Genomic DNA, 24,032 nt, shown 5'->3' on the forward strand with positions numbered 1-24,032 from the left:
TTTAGTTAAATATGCACAATTTTATTTATTGAAGAGATTAGGACAAAAACATTAAACCAAATACATGACAAAGCACCAGAGGCAGTAAAACCCCACCATGCACATCACCAATCTTTCCTCCTATAAGGTACTTAGGGGGAAAAAAAAAAAAGTCCTTCTTGACACAGCACCATCTTCAGAGTGTAAAAACATTACTCCTTTATATTCTTAGTTACCAAAATAGAACCAAGGCAGGTCAGCTGCAGCTAGCTTTGTCTCTTGATAAAGAACTGTGAAACATCCTCTTGAGAGTGGGACCATAACTTTCCTGCAGGGCAGGCAAATAGCATCCATACGTCAAATGCCAAGTAGCTGTACGCACATGCCACATACTATAATTAAGCACAAATTCAAGTAACATTTACATACTACAGAGTCCACGTGTACCTACCCAAAAAACATGACCACTTCACAAAACGTATACAGGCAGTAATATCAGAACAACTGAGGTACTGGAAACACAAATATTTATGCCAAGAGATTTCAATATCATACAGCAATATAAAAGCAGTAATAAAAACATTTGCCAGTCTAAATCAAATAAAGCTATCTAGAAAAAAAAGCTAAATAAAAAGTTATTTAGGGACAGAAATACCTGAACAGAAAAGAAGTGTGTTAACTACAGCATGTAACATGTCATCCCAAGTCAACCCGTAATTGAAGTACTGGCTTAATACATCACTACTGTGACATTTTCTTCAATAAATAGAATAAGTCTTGACAATACAAAAGGTGCATATTACTGTGTATGTTTCAAGAGGAATATCTGTAATATAAATGTTCAGCTTATTAATACCCTCTTATTTCTTATTCTGGACATAAACAAAAATCAAACCCAAACAATTCTTTTCCCAAGTTGAGAGGAATTCAAAGAAAAAAAAAACCACAATACTCTTCTTCAATAATAAAGAGCCCTCTATTTACATGTGGGCAAGTCAGTTAAAGAAGAGATCGGTTCTCAGATAAAGACATGATTAAGGGCTTTCTGCCCTCTCTAGTCATATACGTGCAGCACGGCAGATATGGAAGCCAGTATCTCATATCTTAAAAAAAAAAAATTATATAATTTTCTTCCTTTTTCTATTATAGCAGTAATGCATCTGGAAGTTCGAGTTATAATAGCTTCCTGCAACAAACCATTTGACACAAAACAGAACAGCTTGTTAAATGACAGTTACTTCCCCTTAAGGGAACAAAGCATTAAAATGTCATTTCCTGACAAGAATATTAAGTAGTTTATTTAGAAGAAATGAGTTGAAAATAGCTATCAAGAGACATGAACTGAAATTTTGTTTGTTTTTAGCACCCACTTTTCATGTCCGTCTTTGTGCACCTAATTTTTTCTTAAATTAATCCCATTAATTATTAGACATCCGATTAAAAAAATGTTAGCCAATTTTACTTTCCCTGAATAATGGCTGAAGTTAAATATCTAACAGTGCGATGCCAAGATGTGAGTTGAGGCAAAAAAGTTTCTATTTGTTGTGAATTACAACTATTTTTAATGAAACAGAAACAGGAGTGATACAGCTGCACCAGAATTGGCATGTGCAGTCTCCTTGGCTCCAAAAAGGTGAGAAGCTACAATTGCTCCATGCTGCCTTTTTTCCTCCAAATCAATCTAACCTGATAGCAAGCTCCCCCCGCCCCTCCCCCCCCCCCAATCTGTCCCCATGCTACATTTGTTATATTAGCTCCTTGTGGAGATTCCTTCTCAATCCAAGGATCTCCAAGTGTCTTTTGCTACCAAGCTAGGCTGATGCAGGATGTGATTTAACACGGTCAGGAAGGGCTCCTTCATGTGTCCATCTCCAGGTCGTGTACCTTCTGAACACCAGTCTTTGTGCTCAGTTAAAGAATGGGTCCAAGTCTTCTTCCATGTTGACATCAGGCACCAGCTGATCTGATACTTCCTTAGCACCATATCCTGAATTCGATACATTAAAATCTGTAGAAAACCATGGATGGTCCAGAATTTCCTGTGAAGTCAGCCTTTCTGATGGCTCCCGACGCAGTATGCTACGTATGAGGCATTTTGCCTTGGGGGATAGAGTTTCTGGAATGTTAAATTGCCCACGACGGATCTTGCTGAAGAGGGAACTAGGCTCAATGTCATGGAAAGGATAGCGTCCAACTAGCATGGTATAAAGCATCACACCTAGACTCCATACGTCCGCTGCTTTGCCAGAGTAGCTGCCATTTGTGTTCAAGATCTCTGGACTCACATAGGCTGGGCATCCATGCTTATCAGAAAGAGAGTCATCATTTCCTCTTAAAATATAAGCATCCTCTAGGCTTTCCAATTTCACTCTAGTCCTATGGGCAAAAGAAAATACAAACAGGGTAAGTGAACATTAGAACACAAATTCCAGACCACTACAGTTACATGATTATAATAATAAAATCCTACAAAATTCAACAACAGTAGAACTACCTCAGTTTAAATTCCCACTCACGATACTTAAGCTATAAATAACTGACATTGCCAGTTAGAGACATTAAGATGAACATGTAGGGAATAAGCATGGGTACTGCCATGCACACAGCTACCAGACTTCAATTACAGTTATGTTCAGTAAGCTCAGTAGTAAGGTCTTAAAAGAAAATAAGAGTAATTGCCATATCCTCTGATGCTGCAAAAGGAAAAAAAACCCTGCAAATTTCAGTTCATTTCTCTTTCAATTTTCAACCAATTCTAGAATTCTAATTTGGACAATATATCCAACAGATTTGTTGGGTTTTTTTGGGGGGGAGCGGTTGTTTGTTTTTTGGAGGGGGCTAGGTACTGTTTAACACCTTCTTCAGCATCCACCGCTACAACTTGGGAACTTTAGACTTCAGGCTAGTTGTGGCACTGATCCTTCCCCTTTCAATACCAGGACTTCACATTATGTGAGTTATGGCAGCATTTTGCCTGCAGAGGGTAAATAACCATTTTACTGGAAGCCTGTGCAGGCCCTCCTGAACAGTAAAAGAATCTAAACAGTTCTTTATTACCAATGCAGTTTTCAAATGGAGAATTTTCATGTGTTTGGTAAAGTTCACGTGGACATGACTTCCAAAAGGAGATAAAACCTCAAGATTGTTCTGTTGCCTGCCCTTTTATGTACATGTTTAGGACTCATGCCCAAATCCAAGTCTTGCCCTAACTAGAAGAGGCTATTCTGACAACTTCACACTGGTGAGCATTTATTTGCACCTGTAATTCCACAAAGTTCAACAGGAATAAAATTGTCACTCTGACCTTATATGAACCCTCTGGCCAGCCAACTTATTTCTTTATCCCAGTACGTTCAGGAAAAGCAAGTTTAACAGATCTTCCTAAGCAGACTTTTGGGCAAAAGGAGATCAGGTGAACCAAACTGCGAGATTAAAGACAAGTTTATCTATCCAGAGGAATCAGAATAACTCTGCGTTGGAATGAATGGAGAGGTTAGCAAAGGGTTTGCAGTGTGCTGACAGATATATCTTATCTAGACTGCAAACTCTTTTTGCCTGCAAAGTACTGTGAACTTCTCATTGCACTGCAGTAATCATCTCTGCAACAGAATTTCTTCCCTTATATATAGCACGTAGGAAAAGAAAAAAAAAAGAAAAAGAAGACGCCAAAGTTCCTTATCATAGCACTGTATTAACATAACCTTTCTTTCCTTTTAATTCTGACTGCAAGCACCTGTAACTAGTGTTTAAAAATCTGTGCCTTCTAAACGCATCCGAAAGGATTACCAATTACCCCTTAGGCTATTTGCCAGGAATGGCTGGCTTTAAGAGCAGAATCAGTACAGTGCAACAGAATTTGTCCAGTGCATGTAGATGGAATAGCGACCTAGCAGCAGCGCACTTTCTTTTCAAGGCAAACAGCTCAGAGATCATAACTTTGGGTATTACTGTCCTAGTCCCACCACCTCACTGGACTACATGGTCACTCTCAGCCCTGCGTCATGGCCATATTCTGATATTGCAGGCTTTCATAGACAGGGACTGAATTTCAACCCAGAAAGCATAACTCATGGCTCTTGACTAAAGCACATCATTTAACAGGCATTAAAACAGACAAGGAGAGCCCTGTTTCTTAAATGTTTACTGAAGACAACATTACTTGGGCTTGAGTTGCAAAAGACAGCTGGACCAGCTTTGGCTTCAGACTTGGTTCCAGGGCAGCTCAGTGCTATCTTCTTTGAACCAACAGAAGAGCATTTTACTCCATGGAGTACTCCAGAGGCAACTGTGCCATAAACTCTCATAACGACACTCGGACCTTTTCAGCAGCTAGAGACATTTACTAGCAGAGGTGAAAGCCCCTTTGGCAACGTGCCTCGAATCAGGAAGTCATAAACGCAGGACTCGGAATACCTGGCTCCCAGGCACCGTGTGTCCAGGCAGCTCCTTCTCCCATTAAATAGGCCACTGTTCTCTCCTCCCGTGCAGATGCTGGCGGGGTTTGTGCAACACACCTGCTTCCTGATTAATCACTCATTGCCAGTGCAACGGCACTTCTCCTGGCAATGGGCAACCACTCGTTAGCACTCAAGCAATACTTTACAGCAGCAATACCTCACACGGGAAGCCAGCTGCAAGAAGAAACTAGCTGCAATCACAAAGATCACAGCAGTTTCCTTCCGTCCACAGCTCACAGTCCGAATCGAGAGGCAGACCCGGGAGAGCCCTGTCGCGATGCTAGGCTTGGGCAGCTCCTTGTACCTGCACCGCACCGGGAGAGGAGCAAGGAGAAGCGCAAGCTGAGAAGTCACCGAGGAGGGCCGAGAACAGCAAGGAGGAAATGAAAGGGAAGGCAGGGACGTGAGCTGCAGTTCCATTTGCATCGCCCACCTCAGTTTTTCCATAGAGAAGTATGTGCAGCAATAAACTGGTGAGGCCAGCTACTCAAACACGCATTAAGTCACTGAACTGCCAGACAGGAAGGCATCGACTCCCTCAAGCTAGCTAGCAGAAGTGGAACACACACACCGGGAATGGGGAAGAGTATGCTATTTATAAACAACTTACAGGAGGGAGTTCACCCCCACACATGCTCTCTTACCATCAGCGTGTCAACAGCACAGGGAAACGCTGGTTACGCCCCTAGCCATTTTTGTTTTCTTTTTTTTTAAAACATTTCCAAGAGCTGCCACAGAATTTAAAGGGAGAAACAGTTCACCGAGAAGCTTTTACATCAAAGAAAATTATTTGAATGCCCAAATCTCTTATTTTCTATAACCCACGTGGTACAAAACTGAAAAGAACAGACTGCAAAGTCTGCTTTTGTCAGAAATAAAAATGCTCAGTGCTCATCTCTTTTTCTTTCTCACCTGATTTTTTATATATATATATACACACATATATATAAAAATAAATAAAACGGAAGCAGCATACAAACACCTCACTCCAGCCTGGATCTGCGTGCCAGGCACTGCAGGCCGCAGCCCCGCACACGTGCTGCAGCAGGGTTCGTTTCAGCCAGCAGATGAACAACCGCTGGCCATAGCTGCCCAATCCTTCACAAGCCGCGGCCAACGAAGCAACCACTCAACCTGGCTTTCCATCTCGCTGAATTGACAGGGTTTGAGGAAACAAAGGATCTCAAATGAAGCAAAAAAGCACAACCTTCAGCCCTCCTTCCGCCAGCCCCCAAGCCCTCAACCACCACCGTTATGTCGGAGGCCAGAGCAAGGAAGGGCCTCCGTGCCGCAGGGCCCTGCCCCAGCAGGTGCGGTTACCGGATGCACCGCTCCAAGCGGATGCACTTCCCCTCGCTTAAGTGCACACCTGCCAGGTACACAGCCCACGTGCTACGGCTTTTTCCTCACGCTTGCCGCCACTAACAGTTCAGCGCAGGTTTTCAGCGATGGGAAGGAATGAGGAGACCGGCCCTGTCCTACAGCCGCTCGCCCTCTTCGGCGGCGGCTTTGGCGAACGAAGGCCCTCGCTCGCTCTTCCCTGCAGTCTTCTGACCTCTGGAAGATGACAGGCCCAGCACCATGACTGAGCACCGAGGCATGGTGGAGACTCGCCCTCGTCTACCTTTTGCTAAGTGACGGAGGGCTTTACATACCTCAGTTTTATATACAGATTACAATCCTCCCCTTGAACGCTGTTTTCAGTGTATCTTCGTCTTTATTTTATTTATTTATTTTACGCTGTTTGTCAGGCAAGCCGAAAGGAGCAACCCGGCTTCAGAGCTGCTACTTCCCTGTGCACAGCTCATCTCTGCAAGAAACAGCCCTCCCCGGCTTCCAGCTCCGGCTGGCCTTCCTTTCCTCCGCATTTCCAACACTGCTTAAAAGAGCTCTGTTTTCAGTACCTCTGGGAGGACTTTGGATTTTTTGTTGTTTGTTTGTTTTTGGTGGCCGGGGTGGGGCGGGGGGGGGGAGGAGGGAGAAGGGGGGGCAGGAAAGAGAGAGGCCTAAACATACACAGACACCCTGGAGGAAAACCAATCTCTACACCCCCTTCCTTGCAGGAAGCACCGAAGTTTAATTGCCAAGGGGAGAGGAAAAAAAAAAAAAAAAAAAGCCACCCAAAACCACCAGAAACAAACAGACCTTCGAAATTGCAAGTAACTTCTGAAAATACAGAACCTCTGCAGCAAAGGGTGGGAAGTGCATCCAATTGCAGAGTAAACAAACAACCCTAAATTCGACACTTGGCAGGCAAGGGACAGACTCAAAACCAAACACTAAAACGTGAAATCACAGTCGGCTTTGAAATGCTTCCCATCACAAAGCAGAAAAAGGACAAACAAAAATCATTCTTTTTTTTAAAGTCACATTTCTAAAAACCTCTGATTCTCTACATAAATGAACTCCCATCAGTCAACTGAAGGACCTCCACAAGAGAAAAAAGTTTTCCAAAAGCATCAGCATTTCAGTTCTACCATTCAAATGGTTGCAACAAAATTAATCCCTAAAGTTCAAATGTAAGCTGCTGCCAAAGCCGGATGAGAATCACTTTGTACACATACTGCAGCTCAACAAAGACTTTTGTCAAGGCTTACGTAATTACAGTACATAATTTCAAGTTTTAATGCAGACACTGAATAAGCACTTGGAAAAAGAGCATTATGCATCTATCAGATCATTGATAAAACACTGCATTAGTCTAATGCATTAAAAAAAAAAATACAACCCTGAATCATGGCTATTTAAAAAGGGGAAGCTATTCTGCCTATGAATGCTTTCCCATTACTGGTGAATGAAACCACAGAAGTGCAATCAGAGGGCAGCAGCAGCACTCAGACGGGAAATGCGTCTTTGTCCCCATAGAAACTGTCAGGGATACCCATGAAAAACAATACGACTCTGAATTTCTTATCAATATGCCATTCATTACTTGACTGCATTCAGACTTTGCTCTTCAGTAATGTAACAAAACCTAATCAATTAAACGTCTTCTGGAAGATTCTTCAATGCAATCTCCTGAGTTAGCAGCACCCGTCTCTGGCAGACAGCTTTCTTGCACATCCTATACTTTTTTCGGAGTGGTTCACGTTATTCCTCCCTGCCGGGGGCTTAGGGGTTACCAGCAAATTACTGCCCTGCCTTCCACGGCAGAAGGCAGGGCCCCAGGAACCCTGCCTTCACACTCCAGCGCCACTCTCGTTCTCCAAAAGCAAACACAATTTCCATACCTGAATCAGTGGAATTACTCAGAGGGCGCTAAGCTCATTCTTACCATGAGACAGGGAAAAGGAAAAAAAAAAGAAAAAAAAGGAAAAAGAAAGAAAGAAAGAAAAACTGGAACATTTAAAGCAGAAATACTGACTGAAGCTCTGAGTGTTTCAGAGCAAAACATCTCCACTGCTCTGAATAAACAGTCAGCAGTAAAGGAGCCCAGGCTTGAATTAAAGCAATTGCTTCGTGTTTGTTCCCAAAGTCATCTGTACAAAAAAATTACACCTGAACCACAGCTGAGCTGTTGCTACCATTTTAGGAATGCTTTAACTGCAGACTGGACCAGTGACCCCAATCCAGTGTCCTCCCTCCAGCAGGGGCCACATCAGCTGCTCCAGGAGAAGCTGAAGGAGCCATCCTGCATCAGACAAGATGGGCATACTATTCACTTGCTGCTCAGGTGGTGTCCAAACAGGATGATCCAGATTTACAGATCTTATACTGCAGCCTCTTATCTCCAGAGACCAGAAAATAACTTTCATTGTCATCTGAATTGCCATTTTATTGACATGACTGCAGGCAAATATAAAATGGCAACTTCTAAAGAAAGGGAAGCGATGCCTCACAGTATTCTCCTCAAAGTTAGACCACACATAAATATGAAGGCACCCAAGCAGTGTTATCTCATATTTCAGCATCATGCTGACCAAGGATGCGACAGCCTTTCCCTAGGTGGAGGCACTCAAGCCATCAGCAGGAATTGTTACTACTCAAGAGATCAGGGATTGCTCCTGTGTGGCTAATAACTTACAGGTCATTTAATCAAGGTCAGTGACTAGCACCCCTCATAAAGGCAAGACAAGCACGAACGCAATTACGCCATCAGACTCATGAGGAAGGGAAAAAAACCAAAAGGGAACAACATTGGAGATGATCCTCTTTTGCTCATTGATTATTTTACCTACGGGAATCTCTCCTAAATAATGCAGAAGTATGCTGCCTCCACGGAGACAGCAAAATGGGGAAGTCTGCTAACGAAATCCCGCACAGATGATTTGCAGCTTGGTGCAAAGGATCATCCTGAACTCAGAACTGCCCTATCTCCTCCAGGGGCAGGGAGGCATGGAAGATCAGAGGGAAAATGTTGTGCCATCAATTTAAATCCTGCACCTTTCGCCGTAAGAGCCTTTCCAGTGCGTAACAGCACACAGCCCAGGAGTTCACTGCACAACAGCCTACGCAACTTCAGCGAAAAAACCTGCACAAAGGCTGCCAGACAAACAGCCTCTTGCATAATAAAACGGGCTCAAGGATATGTTTCAAAAGGCAACTGGGACTTTCAGGCAGCAAAGGTTCACAGGATGAACCTTGCTCCTAAAGGAAGATTCCCTCACTGTTACTTCCGTGGAATGAGGAAGCCTGTAAAAATTATATCTCCCCACCCTTCCTCAGAAGGGATCCTGCCAGTGCCCTCATGCCTCCCCCTGCCTCCTCCTCCTGGCATGACCCAGGAGCTTAACTTAACTTGCTTTGAGTTGGCACTTTTCTGTGGACTTCCACTAAAAAACGCACCAAGAAAAAAATATACTTCATCCACCTCCGGTAGGGCTGGGACCCCAAAGACCTCAGCCTTACAACATTTGAACAGGATTGCCGGGAACAGCCCATCCTGCATGCCACGTACTTAATTTCCTCCATGCCTTTATTGCTTAAGGACACAGCATGTTCCAAAAAATGGGTGTGCGTGTGGTGTGGGGGGAGGACGAGGACTGTCAAATCCCGCAAAGACCCTTTCACTGAGGATCTCGGTTACAATACTGTGAGAAGTCCATTATTTGATAAGCATCAGGCTCGCAGACACTACTTCACCTCACTTTTATCTTTCTAGATCACATTAAAAGTCACAGTTTTAAAAGGTTCTACCATCAGCTATAGCCTGTGTTCACCATGCTCTCTAGACCTTTTCATATGATGCATGGTAAAGCTCCACAAGGAAAGGAGGCTAAAATTTCATTTTGTTAACATAACTGCATATAGCAGGAAAAAAAATCCCAAAGCCCTACATTTTCCAAGTCTGGTGCTGGGTACGACTGCTAAGCAAGCAGCCTGCAGTGGGTGCTCGGCACCTCTAAGATAAAGGAGGCCCCTTATTTCACAACCCAGTTTAGAAACCTTTGGCTTAGATGCCTATAACCTGTCTCCAAGCAATAAACATCTACTAAAAAAGCAGGTGCTTAAGACTAACTATGCCCCAGGTTGGCTCCTGTTTACAAACTCTCCTTCTTTCCTTTTCCTCTCAAGCCTGAAGTAATCTCACAGTGTGATAATGAGGACAATTAAAAGAAAAGGTGTGTGAGAGAGAGAAGTTCACCCTGACAATCCATTGCAGCCGCTACTCACTCTAGCTGGGTTTGCTTTCCCTCCTCCTGGTCCCCCAGCTCAGAATTAAGCAGACTTCCTCAGTCTCAGCTCAAAAATAAACATGGAATATTTTTGCACCAACTCTACAGAAGGACATTTTTAAGTCTTCAAAATGACCAGTTGCTGAACTCCTAACGCAAGGTGTCTTGCAAGACATCTACTTCCAGAGACTGCAGACTACCCATCTTCTCAGGGATCAAATCCATGACTGGCATCTCGTGACAGGCATCTGAACGTGCCAATCACACCTGGCCAACACACAACTCACAGCATTCAGAGGCCCCTTTCCAAAAGTCATACAAGAGCCCAGAAAGTGAATACGCAATCCACAGGGAGAGAAAAATGTGACAACCACCACAAAAAGAGCCTGCCAGAAAGCTGGCAACTGTAAGAACGTGACCAGCTCCAATTCAAACAAAGTGCTGAGCAGTCGTCAGAAGAGCAGCATTCATTCGGGCGTTTGCCTACGCAAACCACTTCTGCACACTGCAAGGGAGGCCAGCGGGTGATTGCCTGGCCCAGAGAGGCCAGCAGGATGCTATCTGCGGAAACAACCTGCAGCAACAGCAGCTCATTGTGAAGCCTCAAACTATGAGCCAAAGGTCAAAAGACAGCAGGGTCCACGGGCAGAACCTGTTGGAAACTCCAGATACCCTCAAACAGCACTAGGGCAAAGGCTCTTTCCACTTCTGGTCTTCCTGAAGGACCTACACCTGACTCCAGGTCCCTTTGGAGCTCCTGGGGCCAGCTCACCACCCACCAACCTCTTCCCCCAGCTTTTGCTTTCTTTTATGACCTTAGGCACAGCACTTAACCTCCATGACTACATACGCCCTCGGGAGGGGATTTAAGCACTTCACAGGGATGGCGTGATGCTCGACATCTGCAGCTAGCCTCCCGGGCTCCACTGGGAAGAGGACTACATCCGTAACAAACAAAGTGCATTACTCCCTGGAACGCTGTGATCAAAAAGCAGACTTAGCAACCAAACCACATGAAGGCAAAAAGGGAGCATGAACCTTTCTGCGGAAAACAGTTGTGTAACTGTTTCATTTTGTATCTGAAGTTTGACATCAGAGGTTTGCTGCCTGGAAAGAAACTCGCCTTCCTCCTCATATTCTAGTAAGATACAAAATAATAAAGTTATGCTATCTGATGCTGTGGCATCTTTCCTCCCCATTCAGGGTCACAGGGAATGACAAATCAAATGACTGGCTTTGTTCATCTTTTGGTACATTAAGAGCAGTCCTGTTTTATTTAACTTCCTTTCACTTTTAGGACTCTCTTTCTAGGATTTGGGGAATAGGGAAAGCATTAATTCATCTATCTGTTCTCTACTGAATCTTAAGTAAAGCAGAAAGTTCTAACACCATGGGAAAAGTCAGCTGACTCATACAATTTTACAAATGCATAAGGGAGAAAACCTACTACTAACTAAAAGAGGAAATGTCTATTTGGAAACAGGTTGGTGCATGTATTGTGTGTTTTTTGTGGGATCAGGTTTGCATCACCAGGATTCCAAACAACATAACTAGGTCATTTTAAAGCATCATCCACTCAAAGCTGAGAAATTCTACAGGAAGAAAACTAAAAAAACCCAAACATTCGAAGAACGTCAAATAAATATGTCATGCTAAACAGGTTTTCTAAATCAGTGGATTGCACTGGCTGCATTTCCCTGGCGCAGAGCAAAAAGTGTCAAATTATATTTAATTTTATTGACTCCCACCTGCCTACTATTTCTCATATTTACTCAAAGAATAAGGGAGAATTACAATATCTAAGATAAAATTATTTTAATTTTCCCTTCAACAAGTATGATGAATGTACAAGGTCTTTAAGCTCCAAATACTACAACAGCTAATATTTTAATATAATTAAAGGCTTAAAAATGCACTAAAGAAATTAATAATTTCCTGACAGCAGACATGTGCTTGTATTAAAGAAAGCCACTGGAACAAGCAACACAGAAATGCTTGATTTAATTCGGAGATCTTGGAGGTGGCTCTTCCTCAAAGCATCTGCTATATATCAGACTGATGAATTGCTTTATTAGTAACACTGTGCAGTGCTATTTTTAGTACAACCCAAAAAGCCCTGCCCATTCTGCAACATCATTATGGGACACCAGCTAGGAGAAGGGCACAGTTGCTCTGCCCAAGGGCCTATTATGAGGACATACTGTACAAGGAAAACTGTAAATACCATATGACATGAACACAGTAAAAATAATCAAAATGAAGAGCCCCACAAACACAAACAACATTGACCTGGCTTAAAATCCAGGCCAAGAAAAAGTGATGTGCACTGATATAGAAAACATGCAAAAGCTAGTGTTTTGACCTGGCTTAAAATCCAGGCCAAGAAAAAGTGATGTGCACTGATATAGAAAACATGCAAAAGCTAGTGTTTTATCCTAGCTATCTCCAATGTTTTGGATTCCATTTTATTTAGAAGTTTAAGGACCCATTCTTTAAATATTCAAGAATCTTATAGATCCCTTAAACAGTCTGGTGAGACCCAGCATGGTAAGTGTTGTTTTCCATATTCTCAGTAGTCTGAAAGTCACTGCCCTCATTTACTGGTGGTGCTGCTTGATAACTCAGTCTCACAAGACATTTCCTGCCATGCTTTAACATCTTAGAAATTCTGCTTCATCACGATCAGGTGCAGGTTTAAGAAGCCTAACTTTGAAATTTCACTACTAAAGTACTGGCTATTTCACCTGTGATTCGTGAATGGAAAAAAGCCACCCAAAAAAACCCTTGAAAACGCAACTATCCAACTTTTATATAAAACAAAAGGAAAGGAAAACCATTAAAAACCTAAGGCGCCTGGCAACAGCGCACATCTATTCCATGGAATGCAGTTTACAGTATCTTCAACATTTCTGCAGTTCAGGATTAAGGGAAGCCAAAGTATCTTAAAGCACAGATGGATTTTTGTGTGTGTTTGTTTCCACACTGTGGAATTTTAGATTGGGGGCTGATTTCATTTTAAGCACTGAGGTGTTTACATAGATGCAATAGTAAGATATAACACACCAACACAGTCTAGCTTTGATTTAGCGTATCAAGGGAATGTCGTTAGTAAGATTAGGACCCCTACAAAGTGCCCAGCACCACCAGCCTCCAACATTATTTTTTAATCACCTTCGCACTTCCTGGGTCATTACAGATGAAGGCATTGCAATTTGCCACATTTAAAATAGCATGCATTCTTAGCAGTGACATTAGCAGGAGCAAAAAGCACTCATGACACTGCTAAGTCAAGATCCTGAATTTTTATAAATTCCAGCTGTAGTTTAGATAGCAGCAACAAGGTAAAAAAGAGCTTCCATAGTGTATGTACCTGTCTATAAAATTCCAGGAGCCATGACTTCGTAACAGGCTACCAGGATATTATTAGGGTCAAAGGAAGGAATATGGACTGAGATATGCTTTATTTAAAAAAAAAAAAAAAATGGAAATGCTTTCATATATCTTTCATATTCTCTCTGGCTCCTGCAGTCAGTGATGCAGGTCTCAGCTAAGGGCACACAAATTGAAGGAAAAAAAAGTGTTTTCCATTATGTGTTGCCTACATGCTAGATTTCCAGTCTTTTCTGATAGCAAGATAAAACTGGGGTAGTCTTCAAAAAGAGAACGTTTCAAAGTGGTACGTACTAAAGGTGAACTGCAAAAAAAAAAAGAAAAAAAAGAAAAAAAAAAAAAGCCCAGAACAAAAAACCAAAAAAACAAACAACAAAAAAACAGACTTGAAGAAACAGTTAGGAGAAGAACTCCTGGGAAAAAGCTCCACTGAAGAACAGGAGACAAACAGCAGAGTTCACACACATTTCTCAAAGCACCATTTTCACCTCTTTTCTTCCTCCTTGGTTCATTACAGGTATCAAAGAGCAGTACAGCTTGCAAGATCCAGATCACAGGCGCTGGCGCAGACTGCCGGTTTCGGAAGCGTGGCTCGCTCAGCAGGCGGGTGCCGCCAGCACACGCGGCATGGCGAGCTCAGAGGGGCACGCAGCAACACACAAACACCTCCGTGAACCCGGACGCACCGGGAAGGGTTTGCAGCATCAGTGCAGCAGCAGATTGAAAATGATGACTGATTACAGGCCGATGAACAGAGCAGGCGAAAGAGAGACAGTCGCTGCTTGGTTCTTCTATTTCCATCGCGCGCTGGTTCACCTCAAGTGCATCGCCATTTACTTATCAGAGAAGTGATTACAATACCTTCCTACTTACAGATCAGTGTTACCTCCAGAAGAAAACCACATTATAACTATCTTAAAAATAACCAGCGAATCATATTTGACCTTTAAGGTGTAGTATTTTATAATTAGAAACGCTGTTCAAAAGTGAGTAACTGTGTGATTTTGCAGACTACTGTTAATGTTAAAAACATCCATAAAAGTAAACAGTGCTATTATGGTACCTACCGCTCTTCTTGGGTGGCTAAAGGCTTTTGGCCTTGTGATGCACTCAGCTCTCGGTACACACCAGGGCGGGAGCTCAAAAGTATCCCGTGTGGACCTACATCTCTTCTCATTACAGGGCTCTAAACTTGCACTGACTTCACTTAGAGCACAAAGGTAGGGTGAACCCTAGTGCTTTTTCCAGTCCTGCCCTTCATGTAAAACCACCAAAGTTTATATATATCCCCATGAAAAAAATGCATTTTGACATGTAGTAATTAGGATGATATCAGCCACAATAGAAACCAATCCCTCCCTCAACTATTTTGTACAAGTTTCCTCGTCATCCACACCAAAGGTGCTATAACGGTGTTTAATTATTAAACTCTGAGTAAAAGTTGCAAAAGTTCAGTTTACATATTTCTGCTTTTCATTTCTTTCTGAATGGACATTTAACTAGTTTCATTTTTGGCTTTTTTATTTGAAGAGGAGGAAAAAACAGTCATATGTATTGGGACTGTGGTAGAAAAATAGGGAATAGCTATTTGCCTTGTAGAGAATTGTCTGAACTGAATCAAGAAGAGAAAAGATTGTCTCTTATTTTACAGTTTGAAAAGAGATTGAAAGAAGAAGTTCATTTTGCAAAATTGAACTTTGAACAAAATTTAAACAGACAACATTTCGAACTGGCTAGATGGCTGTTATTTTTATTGTAAGGTCAGAAATGTCTCTTTAATGACTGAATTGCATATTAGTTTTTTCTATTCTCAGGGATACAAATACAATTATTGTATTCTCATGGACTTACTGAGCCTCTAGACAAGTGATGTGCCTCCCCAAACAGCCCCAAAATGGAATTAAAATGCATTGGTTATTTTTAAACGAAGCTCTCCAGAACATCAATTTCACCCTGTAGCAGTTTAAACAAGCTTTCAGACAATTTATAGGATTGAACTAAAAGGGAAAAAACAGCTCCCCATCCTCTACCAAGCCATGAAGAAGCAAAAAGGTAGGCTATGTCCCAATTTCGGTTGTTTTCTGAAGGTCATCTTCCAATTTAATCCCTCTGCGGAAGCCTGACATTACTCTGGCAGTGTTCATTACTCCAGTGCGGTACGTGGAAGTTGCAAGCAAATACATGGTGTAATATAATTAATGACAACTGGCAACCACAAGGAAAGAGATGTGAAGTTTCCATAGCTTCAACAGTACAGTTATGGCTCAGCATCAGGGACAGCACCTCAACTGCTTACATAGAGCATCCAGTGTTACTCCTTTCCCTGTCCTCCCCAAATCATTTACCACCAATGACTGAAAGAGGTACGTGTCTGAGGAGGAAATGGGGGGCGGGAGAGGGAAGGTAGTTCCCCAAGTACCACAACAGCTTTGATACTAAAAACAGGCTATCTACACAGCAGTGCAGTTTCTGGCCTTATTATGATTATTGGCCACGTAACACATGTAGAAGCAACCTCCAGACCCTTCCAACTCCCTCCTCCTTTAAACATCAGCTGTATTTATGTTAACAGAGCTCTTACACCAGAAACCTCTGCAGAAGTGGTCTCTCCTCCAAGAGAGGCAGCCTCATTAGGAACGAGGTGCTCCTCTGTGCGAAGATGCAGAGCCCAGGCATAGATGCAAACCGTGCTCTTTACTTTATCCCAAAGCCTCAGCCAGAAGATAAAACAGCACATCCATCCCATGATCCAGGTGTAGAGGCAGGTAAGGAAAGTGAAAAGCCTCGGGTACCGCAAACTCACTGAGAGCCATATGGCGACAGAGAAGGACACGGTGTACCATAACCATAAATCTGATACCCCCACCTGTAAAGTAAGGGACACTCTTACCTTTCTTCATCCTTGAAAATAAACTTTCGCAGCTTGAGATCTCGCAGTACCAGTCCACCATCATGGCAGTGTGCAACAGCAGAAGCTATTTGATAGAAGAGTTTGGCTGCCTCCTCCTCTTTGAGCTTCTTGCAGGTACGAACAAACGAATGCATGTCCCCATAGCTCCTTTCAAAGAACACATATGCTTTTGTCTCCCCAAGAATTATTTCAGTAATTTGGTTGATATTTTTATGCGCAGGCAGACAAAAACATGGTGCTAATAACTCCTGGTAGCAGCCAATATCAAACACCTGCAGGAACAATGACAGTAAAGGCAAGGTTAGCGACACGAGGGACACCCATGCTATGATAAGCCTAATTCTGTTAGCAGAATCATCTGTAAGCACGCCTTATGCTGTCCCTGAAGCTGTGCTGATGCAAACAGGATGTCAAAAGCTCACAGCACTAAAGACAAGACCAAACAGACTATACAACCCCACACAGAAGACATGCATAGCCCAGGCAGGGAAGGCTGGTCTTCAAAACTTGTAGCTAATACTTTACTAACTTGTATTTTCAGCAGCTAATAGCTGAGCAAGTTTAGAATGTAATCTGAATAAGACCAAGAGACCGGTGACACACAGAAGCAGGGAGCAGTCCTCAGAAGGAAACTTGTTTATCTTCCATTTTAAGGAAATCCAAAGAAACGCACAAAGAATAGGGCCAGCAGCTTTCTACTGAGAGAAGCGGTCAAATAAAACCCACCCTGACCCACAAATCTCTCTCTCTCTCTCTGTTATTAACTCATTAAAACTTAAAGTACTTTCAGGTTTAAAATGCCTTCTGTCACCATTCATATTTACTTCCTGCATTTTTCTCATGTCTGACAGACAGTGCAGCCGGTTTCACTTTCAAAGCCTGGGTCTACAATGGCTGTTTATGCGCTCAGAAGGACAAGCGGGGCAGTGGCCCTGCCTGCCGGAGCGCCGGCTAGCAGCCTTCAAAGGCCGGCACAAAACCACGCCGAATGCTCGGCATTTCAATCGAGTGCTCCATTAAAAGCCAAGTGTCCCTTTAATAGCAAGTATGTTATCACTGATCTTATGAATGAGCTGTAAGAATTAAAAAGGCTGCTGGGAAACCCAAATATAAAAAGTTACTATAATCTAGTGATGACGAATGAATCTGTATTTGAGTCAATTGAGAAATGCCCACATTCGAAGAAGAAAGACTTCATTGAGAATAACAGAAGTCAGTGTGCTGAAAGGGAATATAAGCAAAGTATTGATAGGAGTGATTTTTACTTTAATTATACCTGCTCCAGATGTACTACAAAGCAAGAGATTAGCATTTCCACCAGCATAAAAATTCTATTAATATGTAACATACTCTTGGGTGTATTGTTGCTTCAGTAAAAAGGATTTAAGGTAGCCATGCCTCATTCTAGTAAACAATTGACATAAAAATGAAGAACTGGTATAGATCTTAAACCAGATGGTTTAAACTGCAATCTTTTTTTAAAAAAAAAAAAAAGAAAGAAAGAAAGAAAAAAAAGAAAAACATTTTCTATTCTAGTATTTGTATTCTAGTACTGGGTATTTGTATCCTCTCCAAGAAGCAATCTTCCTTGCTTTCTCTGAAGCTTTAAAAAGCTTTCAAAACTGAAAGTGCATGACATGGTTCAATCAAAATTTACATTAAGCTCCAAAACATGAGTCATTTAATGCTTCAGAGCACAATCCTAACAAGCTCCTTCCCCAGAAAAGGATCCAAAAACCAAGAAATTGCGGCATCCAATTTCCCCCTGTCCCTTCCACCTCTTTCACACCTCTTTCCACCCCACACCCTACCTGTGCTGCTATACTCCAGCACTGGCAAAAACAACCTTAAAGGCAGACTGCCAAGCAGATCCAACACATTTTGCAAGGGGCAGATTAGCACTGAGGCATTCTGGTGACATGGTGAACCACAGAAGCAGAGCCGGGCTGGGGAGGGGGTTTTGCTGCAATCCCTAGCGTGTCATTCATTCCAGAAGAAAATTCATTGACGTTTGGATCTGAAAACTCGTAACTGCTGCATTGTAAGTGAATGGCTCTTCGACAAAGTGGCTGCTATAAAATACAATTTAAGAAGGAACATTCACATAGCTCAAACCCTCATCCAAAAAAAAAAAAACAACCTTTCCAGAATTTTAACTAGATTATCCTGCTATAAATTAGTTACATTCTGTGCTTTTCAGACTGTGTTAAGTAGGTATGATATGTATCAGTAACTAGGTTAAAAAGGGGGGAGATAGGAAGTACTATCATATTGCTACAGTCTCAAATACCTTTTAAAAAGGGTTTCTTTGTGTCCCAGTATTTAAGGTCTCTGGCCTCAATTCAGCAAATGTCCAATAAGCTGCAGTTTGATTTAGTTCTTGCTAGGAATTGGAAGTGAGATGTTACCATTGTTTGGATACCACAGAGCCTTGAAGCAAATAACGGCATCTGTAGATGCAGTGGGTGCAGCCAAATGAATCTTGGGAATCGTCAGCATGTGTCTGTTACCCAAACCAATGTTTGTGCAAGCAATCTCTAACAGCATCTTCAATAAGATACCAGATAGCAGGTCTCTTAGCCCAAAGGCTACTTGACAAATAGTAGTCATGATACTGCAGGCGTTTTAAAGCATGCATTAAATTAAGATGAGTTTAGGACTGACAACTGCGTGTTCATGAACTAGCAATTCAAGCTAAGATTGTATTTTTGAAGCTCAGCTAGAAGCAGTGCCTCATGCGTATGGAAAAACTGATATAACTCAAACATCAGGATCAGTTTAAAAACACACAGCTTAAAGGGAGGAAAAAAATAAAAGTCCACTCTTTGTGAGCTGCACTTACGCTGCTTATACTGTTATCAAAACAGTACCCTAATCCTGCAAATCAAAGGGGAAACAAAGAGGAGCACAGCCCCTAAGTTTCTACTTGCTATGCAAGTTTACCTATAATTTCACGCAGAGCAGCAGCTTTGTGGGATCTGTTTGCTTCATGAAAAGATGCCAATGTCCTAGAGTGCAGCACTGTACTACTGCAATGAGCAGGGCTTTCATTCTAGAAATTCTCATGTTCTGTTTCAGTTCAGTAACAAAGCATTCACCTCAGCATGCAATATCAGTCCTTTGCAAAGGCAGGGGCCCTTTTTTTCCCCCCCTAAATAATCACACAAAGTCCTAGGCTGCCTTAACATCAGGTTTTATAACTCAATCAGAAAGTATATTTAAATTGCCCTCTGAACTCAAATCCTTATGAAGAGCAAACGAGAGGAATTAGTTTTAACTTCCCCAGCTACACACTAGTCCATAACTTCTTATGAATTAAGTACAGAAGTATGAAATAGTCAGCAATACTATCCTTAATCCCTGGAATGTGAATATTATAATATGTCTGCTTTTCAGGTTACAGACAGTAAGTCCAACACCAGAAATTTGCCCAAGACAGCTAAATGGCACCATTCCATTTTCTGAGAACAATACAAACGCTGAAGCATGTGTTACAAGGTTGCAATCTGCTACCTAGTTATAAAAACTACTACTGGGTACTGCTTCGGTTTGCTGGGCATAAGTCTAGCTCACTACAGACAATGTGAATTGAAATTTAGGAACAAAGGAAAATATTCCCTCAGCCCAAAAAGAGAAAAACATCCCTCGACAGAGGGACACACGTGTGGGTTTCTTTTTCCCACAGCTCACCTTTGAATAGTAGGAGCAAATGGGGAGGAGGCAGCAAAAAGCAGGCAGGCTACAAAGAGTGGGATAGCTATTTTGTCTGCTCTTCTGAAAAACGTAGGTGTGCAGGTTCTAGTCTTGCTCAATTGTGCAATGGGGGAGGATGCTGTTTGCAAACAACCTCCACGGTGAGGGAGCCCAGGCTGCTTAATTCTCTGTGCATTTTTTTAAATCACTTTGCAGACAAAGCTGATGGCAGCCTCCCCCTTCTCCACCAACCCCTTCCTCACCCCAACTCACAAAGACCGAGGGGCATGACAATAGAGGAAGGCAGCGGGTCCCAGCACCTTAAAATTAGCTGGGGATTCCCTACTCCATTTTGAGAAGTGAGAGTGGGGAAGATGAGGTTTCCTCGGGATCTGAACTCACGGTAAGACCCGCTTAAAGGAGGGCTCTTTCCAGAACAATATCCCCGGGGTGAGAGGCAGAACTGGCTCCAGGCCACCGCTTTAACGTGGCCATTGTCTGGAGAGAGGGAAAAGTTACAGGATGCGCCTTCAAAAGCAAAAGGCAGCGAGGAAGAAATTAAACTGTTTAATAATTGAACTGCACGGCCGTGCTCGGCCCTCCTGTAAGACACAGGAAATCAATAGGCTACGGCACGCTAGGACGAGATAATAAGAGCGAGGAGACGTTTTACCTTGCAAACCAGCTCCTCGCCACTGTGCAGATGTACAGCTCGGAAAACGTGGTCTCCCTCGAGAGGCTCCAACAATAAGTATTTCCCGATGCAAGAAACGCAATGCGACAAGTTCGGAGTCTCCGGCGGGCTCGGGGAGCCTAGATTCGGGCTAAAACTCTGGCTTGGCTCGATGGACCGTATGGACGAGAGCTCTTCAAAATCCTGGGTTTTATTCCGAGGTCTCCCATATCGTGCTATCGTGATAGGGGTTGACCTTTGTATGTTCATGAGTATGCAGAAGACCAACCGAAACGCCGCGCCAAACCCCTGGGGTCAGAGCAGTCCCCGGCCGTCCAGCTGCGGCTCTTTGTGTGGCTGCGGCGGGCGGCGCGGGCGGGAGCGCAGCAGCGGAACGGCGAGCGGCGGCGGCGCCGGACCAGCCTCAGCGCCGCGTCCTGGGCACAGGGAGAGAGCGTCAGCCCCGGCGCCTTTTGTCTCCGCGGGGCCGGAGCGGCGGCCGGGCGCGCAGGGGCGGCGCGGAGCGGAGCGGGGCTCGGAGCGGGGCGGCGCGGCCGGGGCTGGGCGCCCGCCGCTCCCGCGGGGCGCGCAAGGCGAGCGAAAACAAAAGGTTAGGTAACGCGCTGCGCGCAGGCGGATCGTCCTTTCTCTCCCTCTGCTACGGCGAGGCAGCGCGGCGCTGCCGCGGCCGGGCTGTAGATGGCGCGGGAGCCTTGCCGCTGCGAGCGAGGGCTGCCCGAAAATGCCCCGCGGAACAACGAGGCAGCATTTAACTTGGAGCGGGCAGCGGCAGCGCCGACAAAAGAGCACACGCCGCCGCCGCCGCGCGCTCGCCGCGAGGCCCCCGGGGCGCAGCGGCAGCAGCCGCGCGCGCGCGCAAAAATAATGCCGAAATGCAAATGCGCGGGCGCACCGACCCGCACAGGCGGAGGGAAATCGTCGTGGTCGTCGCGGCCGCCTCAGTCAAACAAAAAGTGCAACCGAGGACAAGGAAAGATCAATGCTTTCGCCTTGCTATTGCACAGCGGGATTTTTGTTTGGGGTCTTTTTGTTTCCTTCGCGGCGTTTTAATGTAGTTCACACACAAAGAAGAGAAAACAAATACTGCGGGGGGGGGGGTGGTTTCTTACTGCAAGATCTCGAGGTGCGAGAAGCGAAAGGCAGCGGATGGGGGAATAAACTGCAATCGCTTAAAAAGAAAAAAAAAATCGCAGGGAGCAGAATTTTTCCCCCTCGGGGGCAGGACGAGGGGGGAGGAAAGGGATGGCCGCGCCGCTCCCCTTCAGCGAGGCATCGTCTCCCCCACCAGGTATTAATAGCTACTTACGTGGCGGGGACGCTGGCTGCCTCCGTGCCTGCCTGCCCAGTGCCGGCCGCCGCACGCCCGCACCGTGCCCAGCGCGCAGGCTGACTGCCCCGCCGCCGCCGCCCGGCCCGGCCCCGCCGCCGCCGCCGCCGCCGCGCCCCGCCCCGGCCCGCCCCGGCCGCGCGCCCCGCCCCCCCGCCGCCGCCGCCGCCGCCGCCGCCGCCGCGCTCGGGGTAAACAAGGTGAGGCGGCCGCGGCGGAGCGCGCAGCGCCGGGCTCGGGCGGGCGAGGCGGGAGCTCGGGCACCGGCGGGGCGCTGCCCCCTCGCCGGAGCGCCGGCAGCCGCTGGGGGGCTGGCGGCGGGGGGGAGCCTGGCCGCTGGGGGTGGTGATTAATTAGTTCTGTTTAATAGAGCTCGATTAAAACAAAAAATAAAAACTCCTCAAACAAGACTCCGGCCCCCTGCCCGGGCACGGATGTGGGTGCATTACGTGTGCCGACATGGGAGATCAAGGAGGGTGCCTCTCCCCCCGCAGTGAAGAAATCAGTTTTTCCGGGCAACGTGGGTCTCCGCGTCTTTACCGGAGCAGAAGCGGCTGCTTCCCGGTGCAGCCAGGTGGGAGGAGTGCTCCCGGCTCCGGGCCTGCCTGCAGCCGTCCCGAGCCTTAAACGGTGCTGGGGCGGGGGGAGAAAAGGATAGTCGCTTTTGCCCTGCACAGAGAGAGCCGTCAGTGAGGTCTGCCTGTCCCAGCACCGCTGGGGTCTGTTTTGTTTTGTTTTGTTTTGTTTTCCACACATCCCCTTTTCTTTTAATAACAGGAATTTGGATGGATAGTTTAATGAGCAGTTTCCTTGTCCTGGTGTTTGCTCCCTCGAGTTTGGCTGGGTGTCAGTTTTGGATCCCTTTAAAGCAAGAAGAAAAAAAAAAAGCACAGAGAGGACAAGGAGAGCAGGGCTCTGCTTGTCACATGGAGCTGCAGCCTGCCTGAGCAAGGGGAAACCTTCTGCAGGGCAGGGCAATGCCAAGGGCCTGGCTGCATCCTGGCTCCCCTTTTCCCAGCTCAGTACAGGGGAGGAGCAGGAAGGGGAGGTGGGTCATTTTGGGGGTGCAACAGCTTTTTGAGGGTGAGGACCTCTGGGTTTGGATGAAGCTTATTTTTCAGGGATGGGGAGAAAAGAGACCTTAACCTGCTAATGAAATGAACCTGATAGAGAAGCCTGTCCTGGCGGAAACCTCTCTGGGGTAGAGAAAGTACCTCTGAACAGGCTTCCAAAGATGCTTCAGGGATTCCTCCATCAAGGATTGGTCTCAGCTGGGGCATCCTCCGAAGTGGTGTGGCAAGGACTGTTTCCCTCCCCTATCAACATTGCACTCACCTCTTTGCACCTCCTCCATGCTAGGACCTGTTCGCGCCCAGAATACAGTTCTAAGAAAAATACTACTAAGAAAGGATTGTCTTGAGCTTTGGTTAAGCTTAACATGAAGCAGATGAGCCTACTGGGATTTGGGCTCAGTCAATATCCATTAGGTAGTGGGGAAGGATGAACCAAAGATCTGCTGCAAACTGTAGGGTGACCTGCAGACCCAGGTTTTGCTATCAGCCACAGAATGGAAAGGTGCCTTCCTCCCATTCCTCAGCCATTCCCATCACCTCTGAATACCCTGTAATGCTTCAATACCATTTTTAGAAATGGGATGAGCAGTGCCGGATACTGAATCATTGCAAATAAGGACAAGCCATAAAGTTATGCAATACATTCTCCAGTCTCACATCCTGTGATCCAAATCAAACATTCTTTTCTTAGTAGATGGCTTTTTACACAATTTCTCCCTCCCTCTCCTCCTGCGTACTCCTTCTGACTATGACAAAGCATGAGAGACCCAGGCTCTTGCACCAACCTCTGCTCTCTGGACCAATGTGTTCTGTTTAACTTTCTGAGTCACCCAGGATTAGCTGGAGCCACAGTACCTAGAAACTCTGAAAAGGCTATAAAGGGCCTTCAAGTA

The 24,032-nt window shown here is 44.8% G+C and overlaps 1 protein-coding gene across 1 annotated transcript; it reads right to left on the reverse strand.

Moving 5' to 3' along the window:
* Positions 1-22,154, reverse strand: TRIB2 (tribbles pseudokinase 2). Its single transcript, XM_064508453.1, has 4 exons — positions 22,046-22,154; positions 20,719-21,155; positions 16,332-16,624; positions 1-2,355 (listed from the first exon to the last, which is right to left on the reverse strand). The coding sequence occupies exons 2-4, from the start codon at positions 20,986-20,988 to the stop codon at positions 1,887-1,889; spliced, it is 1,032 nt and encodes a 343-aa protein (XP_064364523.1). The 5' UTR covers positions 20,989-21,155; positions 22,046-22,154; the 3' UTR covers positions 1-1,886.
* Between the last annotated feature and the right edge of the window lie 1,878 nt (positions 22,155-24,032).

Source organism: Dromaius novaehollandiae, chromosome 3, assembly GCF_036370855.1.
Source record: "Dromaius novaehollandiae isolate bDroNov1 chromosome 3, bDroNov1.hap1, whole genome shotgun sequence".
NCBI lineage: Eukaryota > Metazoa > Chordata > Aves > Casuariiformes > Dromaiidae > Dromaius > Dromaius novaehollandiae.